Source organism: Pygoscelis adeliae, unplaced genomic scaffold (genome assembly GCF_000699105.1).
Source record: "Pygoscelis adeliae isolate BGI_AS28 unplaced genomic scaffold, ASM69910v1 Scaffold4, whole genome shotgun sequence".
Taxonomy (NCBI): Eukaryota; Metazoa; Chordata; class Aves; order Sphenisciformes; family Spheniscidae; genus Pygoscelis; species Pygoscelis adeliae.
This window is the reverse complement of record NW_008824986.1, coordinates 1,716,780-1,731,537: the sequence shown is the minus strand read 5'-3', so window position 1 is coordinate 1,731,537 and position 14,758 is coordinate 1,716,780. Positions and strand designations below refer to the sequence as shown.

The 14,758-nt window shown below is 41.8% G+C and overlaps 1 protein-coding gene across 1 annotated transcript in view; it reads left to right on the top strand.

Moving 5' to 3' along the window:
• The window catches only part of LOC103918609 (nucleolar RNA helicase 2-like), a 14,997-nt gene extending 816 nt beyond the window's left edge, over nt 1-14,181 (top strand). Inside the window, exons 2-15 of the mRNA XM_009325988.1 lie at nt 7-264; nt 2,272-2,347; nt 3,353-3,531; nt 4,671-4,788; nt 5,466-5,651; nt 7,050-7,195; nt 7,449-7,598; nt 8,894-9,055; nt 9,613-9,732; nt 10,221-10,294; nt 11,429-11,588; nt 12,419-12,553; nt 13,372-13,416; nt 13,924-14,181. Of these exons, the coding sequence (XP_009324263.1) occupies nt 7-264; nt 2,272-2,347; nt 3,353-3,531; nt 4,671-4,788; nt 5,466-5,651; nt 7,050-7,195; nt 7,449-7,598; nt 8,894-9,055; nt 9,613-9,732; nt 10,221-10,294; nt 11,429-11,588; nt 12,419-12,553; nt 13,372-13,416; nt 13,924-14,118 (2,004 nt within the window). The 3' untranslated portion in view covers nt 14,119-14,181. The remainder of the gene's footprint in view (nt 1-6; nt 265-2,271; nt 2,348-3,352; nt 3,532-4,670; nt 4,789-5,465; nt 5,652-7,049; nt 7,196-7,448; nt 7,599-8,893; nt 9,056-9,612; nt 9,733-10,220; nt 10,295-11,428; nt 11,589-12,418; nt 12,554-13,371; nt 13,417-13,923) is intronic.
• The last annotated feature ends 577 nt before the right edge of the window (nt 14,182-14,758 follow it).

Sequence of the window (14,758 nt, the reverse complement as noted above, 5' to 3'; positions counted from 1 at the left end):
CGGGAGAAGCTGAAGCGGCGCGGTAAGGCCGAGGGCGAGCAGGCCCAGCCCGAGGAGAGCGGGCTGGGTGCTGGTGACCTTGAGCCCCCCCTGCCCAAGAAGACAAAAAAAGTCAAGGAAAAGAGCAATGGTCTGGCTGGAGAGAGTGATGGCTCCAAGGATACGGTGAAACCTTCCTCCGCTGTAAGCAACGATGTGACATCCCCGGCAGCCCAGAGCGCATCCGGTGATGCAGCTGCTGGAGAGAAGGACAGCAACGTCGAGGTAGTAATGCTCTGCCAGCAGAGCCCTTGTCTTGCCTAATTAAAGTCCTGCTGGCAACAAGTGTGGGGTGCGAGGGCTGTGGGAGCATTAGGCTGCTGTCGTAGTGTTTGCTGCAGTTCCCCTAGATTTATAGCACCTGGTCCTGGGCATCAGGGAGCACCTGGCACCATGCCCATTTCCTCCCAATCTGCGGGTGAGTGAATGTTGTGGTTTAACCCTAGCCGGCAACTAAGCACCACACAGCCGCTTGCTCACTCTACCCTCAGTGGGACGGGGGAGAGAATCGGAATGGGGGACAGAATCAGAAGGGTAAAAGTGAGAAAACTCGTGGGTTGAAATAAAGACAGTTTAACAGGCAAAGCAAAACAAGGAATTCATTCACTCCTTCCCATCAGCAGGCAGGTGTTCAGCCATGTCCAGGAAAGCAGGGCTCCATCACGTGTAGTGGTTACTTGGGAAGACAAAACGCCATCACTCTGAATGTCCTCCCCCTTCCCTCTTCTTCCCCCAGCTTTATATGCTGAGCATGATGTCATACGATGTGGAATATCCCTTTGGTCAGTTGGGGTCAGCTGTCCCGGCTGTGTCCCCTCCCAACTTCTTGTGCACCCCCAGCCTACTCGCTGGTGGGGTGGTGTGAGAAGCAGAAAAGGCCCTGACTCTGTGTCTGCACTGCTCAGCAATAATGAAAACATCCCTGTGTTATCAACACTGTTTTCAGCACAAATCCAAAACAAAGCCCCATGCTAGCTACCATGAAGAAAATTAACTCTCCCAGCCAAAACCAGCACAGTGAAGCACAGCAGTACATGCACCAACACATGGCAGCTGTCTCTCCTTGTGCTTTCCTCCTCGTTGTAAATGCCAAGCCGTTTGGAGTAGCTTATCCTGCAGTGGAGGAGGCTAGCTAGCAGGAAGCAGTTTCCGTGCGCTAGCTCATCTTTGTGTGGCAACTTTGTTTTGTGTCCTGCAGCACAAGGGTTTCTCCCTGCTGCACAGGCAGTCAGCATCCCAGAAATGTGCATTGCTTTGTGCTGTGACAGCACTTTCTCCCCTGGCAGACCCTTTGAAGAAGTATTTGGCAAGGTGTCCTGTAGGGGAAGGTCATGGTTATCCTCATTAATTCCCACTTCTGGAGTTCTTCCTGTTCAGATTTCACCCTTAGCCTCACATGTGCATGCGAGAGGGCCCTGCAAGCTTGCCTTCCCCTGTATAGAGCCTTCTGTGGGTAGTGTTCTCTCTTGTGTTTAAGATGGGAATGTGGATCAAGAGAGTGCTTTTTGTACATTGGGTGTAATGATGCGATCTCTCAGATCTTTGAAATAGAAGCTAAATAGTTTTAAGTAAGCTGTTTGCGTGGTATACTGAGTAGGTGTGATTTAGAGGGAAATTCCTGCTTCACACAGTGAATTGTGACACCAAATATGTTTTGCTGTGAAAAACAGTTTTCTAATTATTTCAGTGGACTCCAGTTAAGATTTTTAACAAGTAGTTTCCCTTTCCTGACTTGCCAAGCATATGTCCATAATGTGGTAAGGTCACACAGAAGGGGCAGTTGTTCCCTTTTGTTTGCCATAGGTCTTAAAAGGTGGTGCAGGTATATCTGAACTAGGGATGAGATATCAATAGTCGTGGTTTTGAACAAGTTGTTGCAGGTAACGAGCAGTAAGACCTTTGGCAGGAAGTCTTTACTTAAGACTGATGTAAAAACAGGATTCACTTGTAGGAATTCTGTCATGCTAACTGGTGCAGCCTGTGTCAGTGTGTCTTGTCTTCTAATACAGGGTGGCTGGATTCAAGTTTCCCACTTTATGCTGTGATTATGTTTTTGTTTGTGAAGTACCTGTATCACAAGGGTTTTCTTTCTCTTTAAACAGAAAGGAGGTAGCTGGTAAAACTGCAGTGATAAAGTAAATGCACAACTTTTCTTGTGTGCCTATGTAGGGTAAGTTATTTGCTCATCTCTTAGGGGTAATAAGCTGGGTTTTTTTTCCTTTATCCTGTTAGGAGCTGACAGAAGAAGCAAAAGAAGGTGCCTTCTCCAATTTTCCTCTCTCCCAAAACACTATCAACCTTCTCAAAGGTTAGTTAATGTAGCAAAAGAAATTTCTGTAAGTGTTTGTCCAGAATTGCACTCTGCTACCCATGCAAGCAGAGACAGAAGCCAAGGGTAAATTGTCCTAAATCATCTTACATATATTGTGGAGTAAGAACACACACATGAGCGCTCACTGGAGATTCAAAGAATCTGCTGTTGTTAGTAGGAACAGAGTTTCTGTTTTGTTCCATTTCAAGTTCTGTCATTTTAAGGGGAGTTTATTCTTCCATGGTGTGGTTATTCCTACATATACATTCTAGAGACAGTGGTTTTCTTCTCATCAGTATCATTTTACTTACTATGTATCTTTAGTTTAATTCTGGTATCTGCTGTCTACAGTATCGGTTCTTAAATACATGTAATGGTGTTTCATATATGAGGACTATTTGGCTCCTGTGAACAGATTGTCTCTGATTATTCTCATACTTCCAGGTATTTTCATATCTCCTCTAGATTAGTTTTATTGTGGATGTAACCACTGTAGATTTCTTGTTGTTCTCTCTGTTGGGAAACTGTGCAATTCTTGTTTCCCAGACAATTATCCTAGTTGCTTTACGTTGTCCTTGGACTGTTTCACTTCCACTGTGCAAAATCTCGAGAGAGTTTTAGAATATCTTAAAATAAAAACCATCACCTCCTCCCCTGCCCTCAAAACCAAGCTACCACAAAATCTTGGGCTGCATCAGAAAAAACTTTTTTTTTTTAATCTTCTTTCCTTTTGGTTGTCTTATGCCAAACATCATAAAGAGGGCTTTATTTCATTGTGAATACTCAGCTGTGTGTTTAAGGGGGAATACTTTTTGATCTAGAGTAGGAGAGAAAACACACAGATGTGTATTTCTTCTAACTTGCACCTTCTGTTGTGTACAGGATTTTACATGATGTGTCCTACACATTTGGACTAGTTATATATGAGGGCTTCTAATTGTTTGTTCAGCTGATTCAGTAGAATCAGCACCTTTTAATGAACCTCTTTGAATTATTTTACAGCTCGAGGTGTAAAATACCTGTTCCCTGTGCAAGTGAAGACTTTTCAGCCCATATATGACGGCAAAGACCTAATTGCTCAAGCTCGAACAGGAACCGGGAAAACCTTTTCTTTTGCTCTTCCGCTGACTGAAAAACTTCAGAGTGTCTCACAAGATGGGAGAAGAGGCCGTTCACCAAAAGTAACTTACCACTTAAGGGTTAACACCAAAACCTTAGAATATGGCAGTTTTCAAAAGTGATTTTGTAATTGCTTTGGGGACTTTTTTTGGACTTCTTTCTCCTTTATTGGTGTTTGTAATACTGAATGCTTTGCTCAGATCAGGAGCTACAATGTTATAGAGGTTTTGCAGCATCACAGTGATAACACATTTCACTTTTACGGTTCCTTGTGACCTTATCTGGGAGACTGCTATCCTCAGGAAGTTAGCGTGCAGCTTTGGGGTTGAATCCCCTGCCTCTTCTCAGGTAGTGGTGGAGTCAGCTGGACTTCTCTCCATTCACTGAAGTTGTTTCTCACTATAAATTCCACAGCGATAACTGAAGGCTTTTGGTTTTTTATTTTTCCCTCATGTCTGAAGACTCAACTTAATGGGTGCAAGTGGTGTTTACATTTCTATTTAAGCATGAGATGGAATTGGTAACGAGATACTTGTGATCAGATATCATATTCCCACACAAATGAAGTGTATATGTTTATCATTAGACTGAAAACTGTTACAGTGTGCAGATTTGTTGCTTACTTCATCCTTCTATTTTATTAACTTTAAAAGTGATGTAAGTTTTAAAATCTTATTGTCTGAAAGATTTCTAGAGAAGAATTCAGCCCTTTGTTTTATCATTTCATTCTTAAAACAAAATGGAGGGGGGAAGGATAGACACTGGAGGAAGGCAGGTAGGTGGAGAAAGAGGATATATGGCTAGAGTGCATCATGCTATGTATCTTTTAAGATCTTACTACTCCAAATTGTTTAGTGACTGTTCCTGTCCTTTAATGCTGAACTGCACCTTCATTGTCCTTGGTAATGTTACTGCAGTGTCTATTTTATCTGGCATTAACTTAAGAAAAAAAAAATTGTTGTTGTACATCTCTGTTGTCTTGTAATGCTTTGCCTTGTTTCCTCTTACTGGCTACGAGGCTGTGATGTGCAGGCTCCAGATGGCAGGAAATATTCCTGAGTTGGTGGGGAGCTGTGGGCACCTCTGCAACAAGTGTAGAATAAGAATGGGAGTACAAGCTGTTTGACATGAAGTAAACCCTTTTCTCCTAGCACCCTCTCCCAAGCACAGCTGCATTTTTGTCTCTTTTCACTCCCTCCAGGTGCTGGTTCTTGTTCCAACCAGGGAACTGGCCACTCAGGTAGCCAAAGACTTCAAGAATCTCACCAGGAAACTGTCAGTGGCTTGTTTTTATGGAGGAACTCCATATAAAGCACAGCGTAAGTAAATGCTAAGGAATTATGACTGGGTTGGAGTTGACGTTCTCCAAATGCATTCCATGAATAAAACTGTCTTTTTTTCCCCCCTCAGAGTTTCACTTCAGTCAGGAACCATGACATTGCTTTCTAAGGAAGCATACAGCCTGGGCTGAATTATTTTAGTTCCAATAAATCTTTATTTAAAAGAGTGGTTGTAGGTCTGCAAAGTGCAAAGTCCTTTTAGTTTCTTCTTTATTGCGTGTTTGTGTGGTTTTTGTGTGGACATATACTGGGACTAGATGACTGTCCAAGGAAAAGAGAGAACTGTGTATGTGCGTGTGGTTCTGTTTCTCTCCAGAGGTAGCTGTGAAAAAGAATTTAGCTGAAAAACTAAAGCGTTCTTCTGTGATAAAGCTCCGGAATTTTCTAATGCCAGCTCATTGCTGCTTGGAAATTGGTGTCTCTTACTGTAACTTTGCTTGTGGTTTAGCCAGTATTCCTGACAGAGCAACTTGGACCGCCATTAAGCTTACTTGTTTGCTACTCGGACTGGACGTAGTGCTTTATTCAGAGATTAAAGTGAAGGGCATTAGTTTTTTGGTTCTAAAATTAGAAGTGTTGCTGTGTACTGGTAGCTTTTTACCTTGTTGTCTCTTAGCATTCTGACACTGTCCTTGTTTTTCTGTCTTTTCTTCCAGTTGATCTCCTTAAAAGTGGCATTGATATTCTAGTGGGAACTCCTGGACGGATCAAAGACCACATTCAGAACAGCAAGCTGGAACTTTCCAGCGTGAAGCACGTTGTTTTGGATGAAGTTGATCACATGTTAGACATGGGCTTTGCTGAACAAGTGGAAGAAATCTTAGGATTTGCTTATAAAAGAGGTAAATTCTGACATCAGGAGAGGAATAGAGGACAGTGCAGAAAACACAATTATGCTACTTTGAAAACTGCTGGTGCACCCTCAACTTGAATCCTTTGTGTGACGCTAGTATTGGACCTCAGAGGAAGGGGTAAGGTAGAGTTGGAAAAGGTTCAAAGCAAGGTGACAGATGGCTGAAGGGCTGGAATGGCATCTCTGGGAGAGGGGAAAAAAAAAACGGCAAAAAAGCAACAAACCCAACCCAACTCCCTAAGCCCTAGTGTTCTTCATCCTGAGAGAGGTGACTGAGCATAGGGTTAGGGTTATGATGTGTCTGTACACTTGTGGTCACACAAAGTTGACAACTAGGGAATATTTGCTCTTTTCTGATGTAATGGGCATTCAGCGAAACCACCAGGTAGCAGGTACAGAGCAGAAGGAGGTTATTTTAATACTGTTAAATTCCTTGCCATGTTGTACTAATGCCAAAAGTTTTGAAAAGTGACTTGAATTACTGGAAGTAGAAATACCAAGGGTTACTAGAAGCAAGGGTATCACTTCTGGCTCTGGAAGCCACAAAAAGCTGATTGCTGGCAGTGTTTCTTCACATCTTTGTTAACCGCACTTGGCTACTGTTGGAGAGAGTATATGAGCTTTATGGATCTTAGGTTTGACCCAGCACAGCCACTGTCATTTTTACTTGACTGTTATGTTCTCCCCATTTCTGCAGAGTTGGTCTTTGTCCTGACAGCCAAAAAGTACAGATAATCTTCTAAAAAAGGAAATCTGTATAGGTTTTGGAAGAGTTGTCATAATTATTCAATCTTAAAAGTTTTCTTCAAACTGGAAAATAAATTGCAGGGAATAATAGCGTTCTTTTGCAATGTGTGTTTCTTTCTGTCTGATCCTGTGGAGCTATGAAGGCAGGTTAAACTTTTTCAAGATACTGTTTGGTAAACTGTTCTTACCTGGGGTAATCTATCTTGTTATGTAATTCTTCCCCCCGGTCTGCAGAGTGTCCTTTTTAGCCTGCCTTTTTCCTTTGCACATAACCATACTGTGCACAGCTAGTTAGTATTGGAATAGCAGACAAGGAGGGATTGAGACGAGTACTTCCAGGTATGTGGGAGGACTTCTGGCACAGTCTAAACCATTTTTAGCAGATGATCTAGAAACATGTCTTGCATTTCTTCTCAGGCAGGATGAAGGATTGAGTTTGGTCCAGTTAAAATTACTGTAATTTTGCCTCTGGTGTCTAAAGGGTATTAAAAATGTTTTCATTGCTTCTAAGTTTTCTTCTTGTAGCTGACTTATTGCACATATAAACCTCTCAATTTGAGAGCGACTCTGTTGCTTTTTTATCAGTTCTCAAGTTTCAGAGTCTGTTGTGATGACTGAAATCAGTGGCCTTTCCTTCCAGATTCTGAGAACAACCCCCAGACACTGCTGTTTTCTGCAACTTGTCCACGATGGGTATATGATGTAGCAAAAAAATACATGAAAGATGAATATGAACAGATTGACCTGATTGGAAAGAAAACTCAAAGGACTGCCACGACTGTGGAAGTGAGTGATTCTGCTGCAGAGCAGTGCAGGTCCTGAGAGCATGTGGTCTGGATGAGATGGGTTCTGTATTGACTTTACAAATGGGGGTGTGGAATGACCTTTCACATGATTGACACACAAATTTTTTAAGCAAAGCTTTCATATGGGGGCAGTAGTTTGCAAGCTTAAAAAAAAAATCTTTGTGTTCATTTTGTCTGTCCTGTGCGTGGCTTAGATTTAACATGGATGCTTATCATGTTTCTTTCCTAAACAGCACTTGGCTATACAGTGTCGTTCATCTCAGAGAGCAGGAGTTCTTGGGGATATCATTCAAGTCTACAGTGGCAGCCACGGGCGGACCATTGTCTTTTGTGAGACCAAAAAGGAAGCAAATGAACTGGCTATGAATGCTTCTCTCAAACAGGTATTGGGGTCTGAACAGAGAGCCGCAGTTACGGATGCTCAGGGGTTGAATGTCCTGAAATAAATATGAGGTTGCAACTGTGTGGATGAAGTTGTTTCTGTGGGTGGTTTTAAGACTTATGAAAGCTGTTTCTGAAAGTAGAGCTTTGCAATTAAAATACCCTCTTGACTGCAATTATGAATTTATTCCTTTGGCTTTAAAATCATGCAGGACTGGATCAATGGAAAATATGCAGCTTATGCTGAATAGCCAGGAGATAGTAATAATGGTAATAAACAGCAGCTAGTATAGTGCATATATTCCATCTCATGTTAGTGTGCTCTTTGGATTCCCATCTCTTAATGGCTTTTATTCTTTGGACAGTCAGTATTCAGGAAAATCCAACTAATGTGGTAGAACACAATGTCCTGTTGTCCTTGGAAGGTCATTTAATAGTTTGTTCAGACCTCAGGTGATACATTGAGCAGGTTTTCTATGCTTGCTTGAATTAGCACCTGTTTTTTTGAGAGTGGGGAAAGGTGCTGGATTTTTTTCAGAGAAAATCCTGTTTGATACTAAATTCTAATTTATGGTGAAAGAGCAGTGGTGGGAATACATGGTTTGCCCAGTATTTGATAAATATCATATACCATCCACATTAAAATCTTGCAGCAACAATTTTTGTCTGTTAGCCCTACTGCTTTTACAGTAAATCCAAGGATTTTGTTCTTGTGTCAGTATGTGACGCGTTTTTCTCTTATGCTAGCAAGTTCTGCTTTAGAATGTTACTCACTTGAATTCTGAGCTTGTGACTATCCTCTTTCTCCTTCTCAAACACTTGGTCTGTTGCTTGTCCCATTAAAAGTGAAGGTCATTCAGATCACCTGTAGGGTTTGGGAGCGCCCTGAAAACCTCGCTTCAGCTTCTGTGTGTTTTGGGATGGCTTCCCAGGGAAGGGAGCGAAGTGTCCTGCTAGATCTTGACAAGCACTGCTTAAGTAAAGTTGCTTCCATTTGTTTCAGTGGAAGTGAAAGCTGAAGTGGGCCCTTGTTGGCATGGCAGACTGCAAATTGTACAGTCTGCTGTTGGTATGCTACAAATAATAACATTATGGTAAAACTACTGCTTATGAGCATTATTGTCGCAGAGAAGGATCAAACTACAAAGTAGGATGCTTTATATTCCTTTGGTATCAGCAGCATAATTATTTCCTGTTGCTCTGCACAATGTTTTGGGTTTTGTAATTAAATGTCTCTAGATACTGCAGCCTAGACTCCCCTGTTAAATGACATCTTAATGGTTTGTTTCACTGACAGGATGCCCAGTCATTGCATGGTGACATTCCACAGAAACAGAGAGAAGTTACATTAAAAGGCTTTAGAAATGGTGTGTTTGAAGTTCTGATTGCAACAAATGTAGCTGCCCGTGGTTTGGATATTCCTGAGGTTGACCTTGTTATACAGTGTTCACCACCAAAAGTAAGTCGTTAGGGGAAACTAAAATTGTAATTTATTTGTTTGTGGCAGAACAGTGGGTTATTCCTTTGTTTCACCAGAAGTATGTTCTGATTCACAAACGAAGTGGATTTTTTGAAAATGCAGGCCTAGAATTTCCTAGTTAAGCTTTTATATGTTGAGCTTTGATTAAAGTAGAAGTGATGGTTTTCAGTTACTCTGGAAAGTCGTAAGATAGGTTTTGACATTGTTTCAGCATTTCTGAATCCCTTCTGAACATTGTTGAGTGTCATAACAATTCTAAAATACTCCTACTGCCTTTTCTTCTTTTGAAACTCCAGTGGAGCTTTTTATTTTAAGAAAACTTATGTCAACAGTGTTTGTTAAACCTGAGGCAGCATACCTTGGGCAAGGTAGCACACGCAAACCCAAGTGGTTTGTGTGTAGTTACAAGTTTGGGTATAGAGACACTGCTTAGGCTTCTGAATTAGAATTTAGCTTGCATTTTCTCTCTTACAATGTATAAACGTCAACAGTTTAAATGAGATAACGTTTTCTCATGTTAATCTGAATTTCTGAAGGATGTTGATTCCTACATCCATCGTTCTGGACGTACGGGTCGAGCTGGCCGGACCGGGATCTGCATTTGTTTATTTCAGAGAAGAGAAGAAGATCTTCTGAAACAAGTTGAGCACAAAGCGGTGAGTTGTACCTCAGACCTCTGCTTAATGAAATCATTCAGCTCCTAAAAAGACTTTGCCACTGTTAGACTTTGTAACCGTGGGCTGTTTATGAGTCCAGTATTGGACTCATGTCCTATAGACTAGGAGACCTAAAATGTTGATATTTGGTAAGTGTTTCTAAATGCTTTTGTATCAACCTGTTCCAACGTCTCATGAGTTTTCCCATGTTGGCAGTACTCTGTTGATGTCAGCAGGCAGACTGTGACAGGAATGCATGAAGGAGACCGTGCCTCCCATTACAATCTGCATGTAAATTGGTGTAAAGTAGCTCCAGATTAACAAAGGCGGGAACTTAAAAGCTTTATTCTAGTTTTAGAAATAAGTTAAATAAAGGCTGTGTTGATGTTCTAAACAGTAACTAGAGGTCTCAATAAAATTACTTAGGTAGGGTTGAGTTGTAGAGTGCTGAAAATACTTTTAACTGTAATTTGTTTTCTTGATTTCAGGGGATTACATTTAAGCGTGTAGGTGTTCCCTCTGCTACAGATGTAATTAAAGCTTCAAGTAATGATGCCAAAAAGTAAGTTTATTTGCCTGTTCTTAGATGATGTCTAGAGATGTTACCAACAGCAATGCTGTTAATGCAAAGCTTTAAGAGATCAGACCTGTATGTGAGCATGTCTTTGCCTATGTCGTAAAAATAAGCTGCTTTGCATGTAGACACTGACTTGTTTTCATAAGATGATATCAATAAACCTCAGTGTGCTTGAATGTAGACCTTTTCATAGAACATAATGTTCTTTAAGTTCTTGCAAAAATTAACCTTCGTTTATCTCATCAGAAATCAATAGCAGAACAGGGAATTACTGTCATGAGGGGAAACTGATTTTGTCTGCTGAGGTGATACAGTAGCAGTGTCTAAAGAGCAATACTTAGTATAATGAGGAGTTACTCTGCTGTAGTGAGGGTGTTGTAGTCCTGTGCTATGTTTCTTTGTATCATTTTATTCTCAAGGGTTGTGTTTTTTATCCCATGCAGCTCTGTTTACACTTGCTCCCCCACTGGTGGAAATTGCATTGACAGAGATTATTATAATTAGCGAGGATTTGACCAGTGTAAAGGAGATCATGGGCATGGTGTTGGGTTCACCGCGTACTGAAAAATGGTAGGAGGTGCTGGTGTACCAAAAATAGCATTAGAAAAATAGTTGTTCTCGGTTTCCCAGCTTGCTTTCACTGCCTCTCCCAGAAGTAACCAATTTAATCAGCTTGCACTGAGAGCAAGAAGTGCCTTGCTCCAGCCCAGCAGTGGCATTGTAGTGGTTTGCTTCTCTTCCTTGTGAAGTAAAAGCAAAGGATTCTTGGGTTTGCTGGCAACACTTTCTTGTGGATTCTTGGGTACGGCCTTAAGAATGCTGATATTTAGAGCCTTCCCTTGATGTTTTTATCAATGCTGTCAAACGTGCCACGTTGTACATCCTCAGTTTTGAACATGTTTCAGGAGGCTTGGCTTAATGAACAGAGAAGGTGGGTATTCAGCATCCTGAAGGTGTTGAGTTAAATGAGTGGTAGTGAAGCATGAGCTTCACTAGATAGCCAAGGCTTTTAGAGATAATTCGTTAATCTTGAAAGCTCTCTGAAGTCTATGTCTTAAACATGACTGCACTTCACACTGGCCTTTGCTGATCTCTTAAACTTTTGTTGTCACCATGTAGGTTGTTGGAGGCCATTCCTCCTTCTGCAGTAGACTACTTCAGGAAATCTGCTCAAGAGCTCATAGACGAAAAAGGGGCGGTTGCTGCCCTGGCTGCAGCTCTAGCCCATATTTCTGGGGCGTCTTACATACAGCAGCGCTCCTTACTCAACTCAACTGCGGTAAATAACATTATACGTGTGTTAACAAGAATGGATAAATGAATTGCTTGTGTCCAGTCCAAGTGTGGCATCTTCTTCTCAGGCTCTTTCAGTAGGGTATCTGAATAGCTGTTATCCCCAGCTTCTGGTTTGTTGCTCGTTCCTTAACTGAAATCAGCTTTTACTGGTACTCTGCAGGAAACCAGAGAAATTCAAAATCAGTTAGTAAATTTTCTTGTAATGACAGTTAAAAGAATTTCTCCGGAGATCTAAGTGACAGAAGACTGATGCTTTAAAAGAGTTTAACTAATAACATTTTACAAGCTAGTAGATTGGTTCGTGCTATTGTAGTTTTCCCTTCCCAGGAAGCTTTTACATCTCTGTAATATTTCAAGTAAATCTAGCATGTGATTACCTGATTTCCAAGAGATCTTGACAGAAGAAAAGTACAACCCTTCCTTTTTCTGATGCATTTAGGGAGAACTTGTCCCAATTCGTTGCGTTGCAACACAGTTTTGGAAATAGCATGTGACTGGACTGTGCTTCTTGTATCAGTTTGGGGTTTTTTTTACCCTTTTTCTAGCAGCAACTTTCTGTATGTGTTGAATAAATGTGTGTCTGCTTCTGGCTAAAATACAGAAATGCTATTGGCCTTTATATCAATGGGCAATCCTGGGTTAGATGGATGCCTTCAGCTTCTTAGGAGGTTTTTAGTTGCTTCACTTTTGGGAAGCTGATTTCTTAGGATTAAATATTACATTACAATAACAAGTTATTGCATAGTTCATTAGTGAGTTACAGGCTGTCCAACAAAGTTTAGTCTTGTAAATGATTTTCTCTGTTTCCTGAAGGGCTTTGTGACCATGGTGTTAAAGTGTTCAATAGAAATGCGTACCATGAGCTATGCCTGGCGAGGACTAAAAGAACAGCTTGGTGAGGAAGTAGATGCCAAAGTATCTGCAATGCGTTTCCTCAAGGGGAAGATGGTAAGATGGCCCAACCTTGGGGGAGGAGGGTGTGTGTGTGTGTGTGTGTACACATATGGCCAGTTTTTGCAGTGATTGAGGCAGGAGTTCTGAAGTACCAGTATACAAATATTGATACCTCACTCTATCCCTACTCAATCTCATTTCTCAGAAAATGGTAACCGATCATGAGGCCCCCTGTAACTGCTGTCTATGTATACAGTGTAAAAAAAAAACCAAAAAACAAACCAAAACCTCACAGCTAGTTGAGTATTTTAAAAGACACTTATTTGAATGGAGACATTGCTCCTAAATGATAATGCAGGAACTCTCTCCTAAAAAAACCAAAAAGCATCAGAGATATATATATAGTGGGAGTGGTTGTTGTGACCTTTATTCTTTCATTGTAAACTTGTGCTAACACTACATACTACTGCACTGAAAAGACAGCTGTAGAGCAGGGCAGTGACTGACTGCCTGACCTGATCAGTACAGTATTCACCTGACTGTCAGCCTGGCTTCTGACACTTGTCTCCTGTGCAAGTGTGTTCTCAGAGAGCTTGTGGTGCCAGATGGCGCCTGTGTTACTTTCAAACAGGCTGATTGCAGGCAATGCTGCTGTCAGCACAGAGCATTTGAATCTGCATTTTGAGCTTTTGTGTTTTAACTGCTTTTTTTCTTCAGCTTATAAAAAGCTTCCCCCAAAAGACCATGGTTTCTACAGTTAGTGTGTATGAGCAGTTGTGGGTGCTGCCTGTCTGGAGTTGTGTGTCTCTGTTCTTGGATATATCTTTGGAAAGCAAATGCCTCTTTTTTTTTTTTTTTCTCCCCTGTTATAGGGGGTGTGCTTTGATATCCCTGTTGGCGAACTGAGTAATGTACAGGTATGTTTTTGTAGCCAGAATTGGCTTTGGAACCTGGTGATTTGGAATTTGGTGATTGCCATATATAGGATTGAATATAGGGTGATTTGGGAGGATAAGGTTTGTGTTTTAACAAGGACATTGCATAGACAATACAGTTGCTAGAAAGAGCACAGCACAGTCATTAGAAAATACCATCATGCCTCTTTCTCATTTCAGTTCTCATTATATTACCTGATTTTATTAAATAAAATCCTATGTTCTTTGGCTACTCTGGGTTTTGACCTCTCCGGTGTATTTGAGTTAACTAGTTCTCTTGTCAACTTCACTCCCTCTCGTTCCTTTGTGATCGTTTATCCTTTGTCACAGGACTGCGAGTTGTCTCCCAAGAGGGATCTGCCTATCTATTTTGGTGAGGGTGGGTTTTGTGTGGAAATGGCTTTGCATTCAGTGTTGCTTTTAATAATATAGGGTACCTTGGAGACACCTGCAGGCACTTAAAGTCATGTTACATTGGTCTTGTTTCAGGAACAGTGGAGGGACACCAGGCGCTGGCAACTGTCAGTGGCAAAGGAGTTGCCTGAGCTGGAAGAGTACCCCCAGGAGGCAGGACGGGGGTTCTCCAGGTTTGGAAATGGGAGGCAAGGTGACGGTGGCTTCAAGAGAAACAACTGGTTTAAGAATGGAAACCAGGGACATGATTTTAACAGGTCACTTGATTAACCTCTGGTACAGATATGGGACTGAGCTGATTTTTATCAAAAAGTAAAAGCCTGTTAGACATTCCTCTTTGTCTTTATTCCTTGATAAAGCAGCCTGTTTTTGAGGATGGCTAAAAATCATGTTTGCTGAAATGACTGGTTTTTTTGGAAGATTTTTCTTTTTGCCCAGTAAACCACCTGCTGCCATTTTCCTGCCATTAAATGCCATATGTGTCTCGAGGTGAGCATTTCACCGGAAACTCAGCGCTGCGGGAGATCAGTGCTCTTCTGAACATGTAGTTACTGCACCCTGCCTGTTCAGCAGCCCTCGTGTAAAAAAATCTGGTTCTAAACAAAATTTTTTTTCAGAAAAATTTGAGATCAAGCCCCTCAGCACCCTTCCTCGAGAGCGTCCCATGGGTGCTGGAGCTCTGGTGGCCACAGGGGTGCTCCTGCTTGCCAGTCGCCATATGCTGATTCTGCACACTTGGCACCGTTTGCCCTCAACCCCGTCAGGAAAACCGTGGGGAAAAACGCTCAGAATTTGAAACAGCAGGAGAGGGGAGCGTGGGGACCTGCTGCGGAGCCCGCACAGCGCCGGGGTCCGCTCCCCGCTGTGGTGGCGGGAAGGGGGTGCCGCTGCGGTCGCCATGACGGCAGGG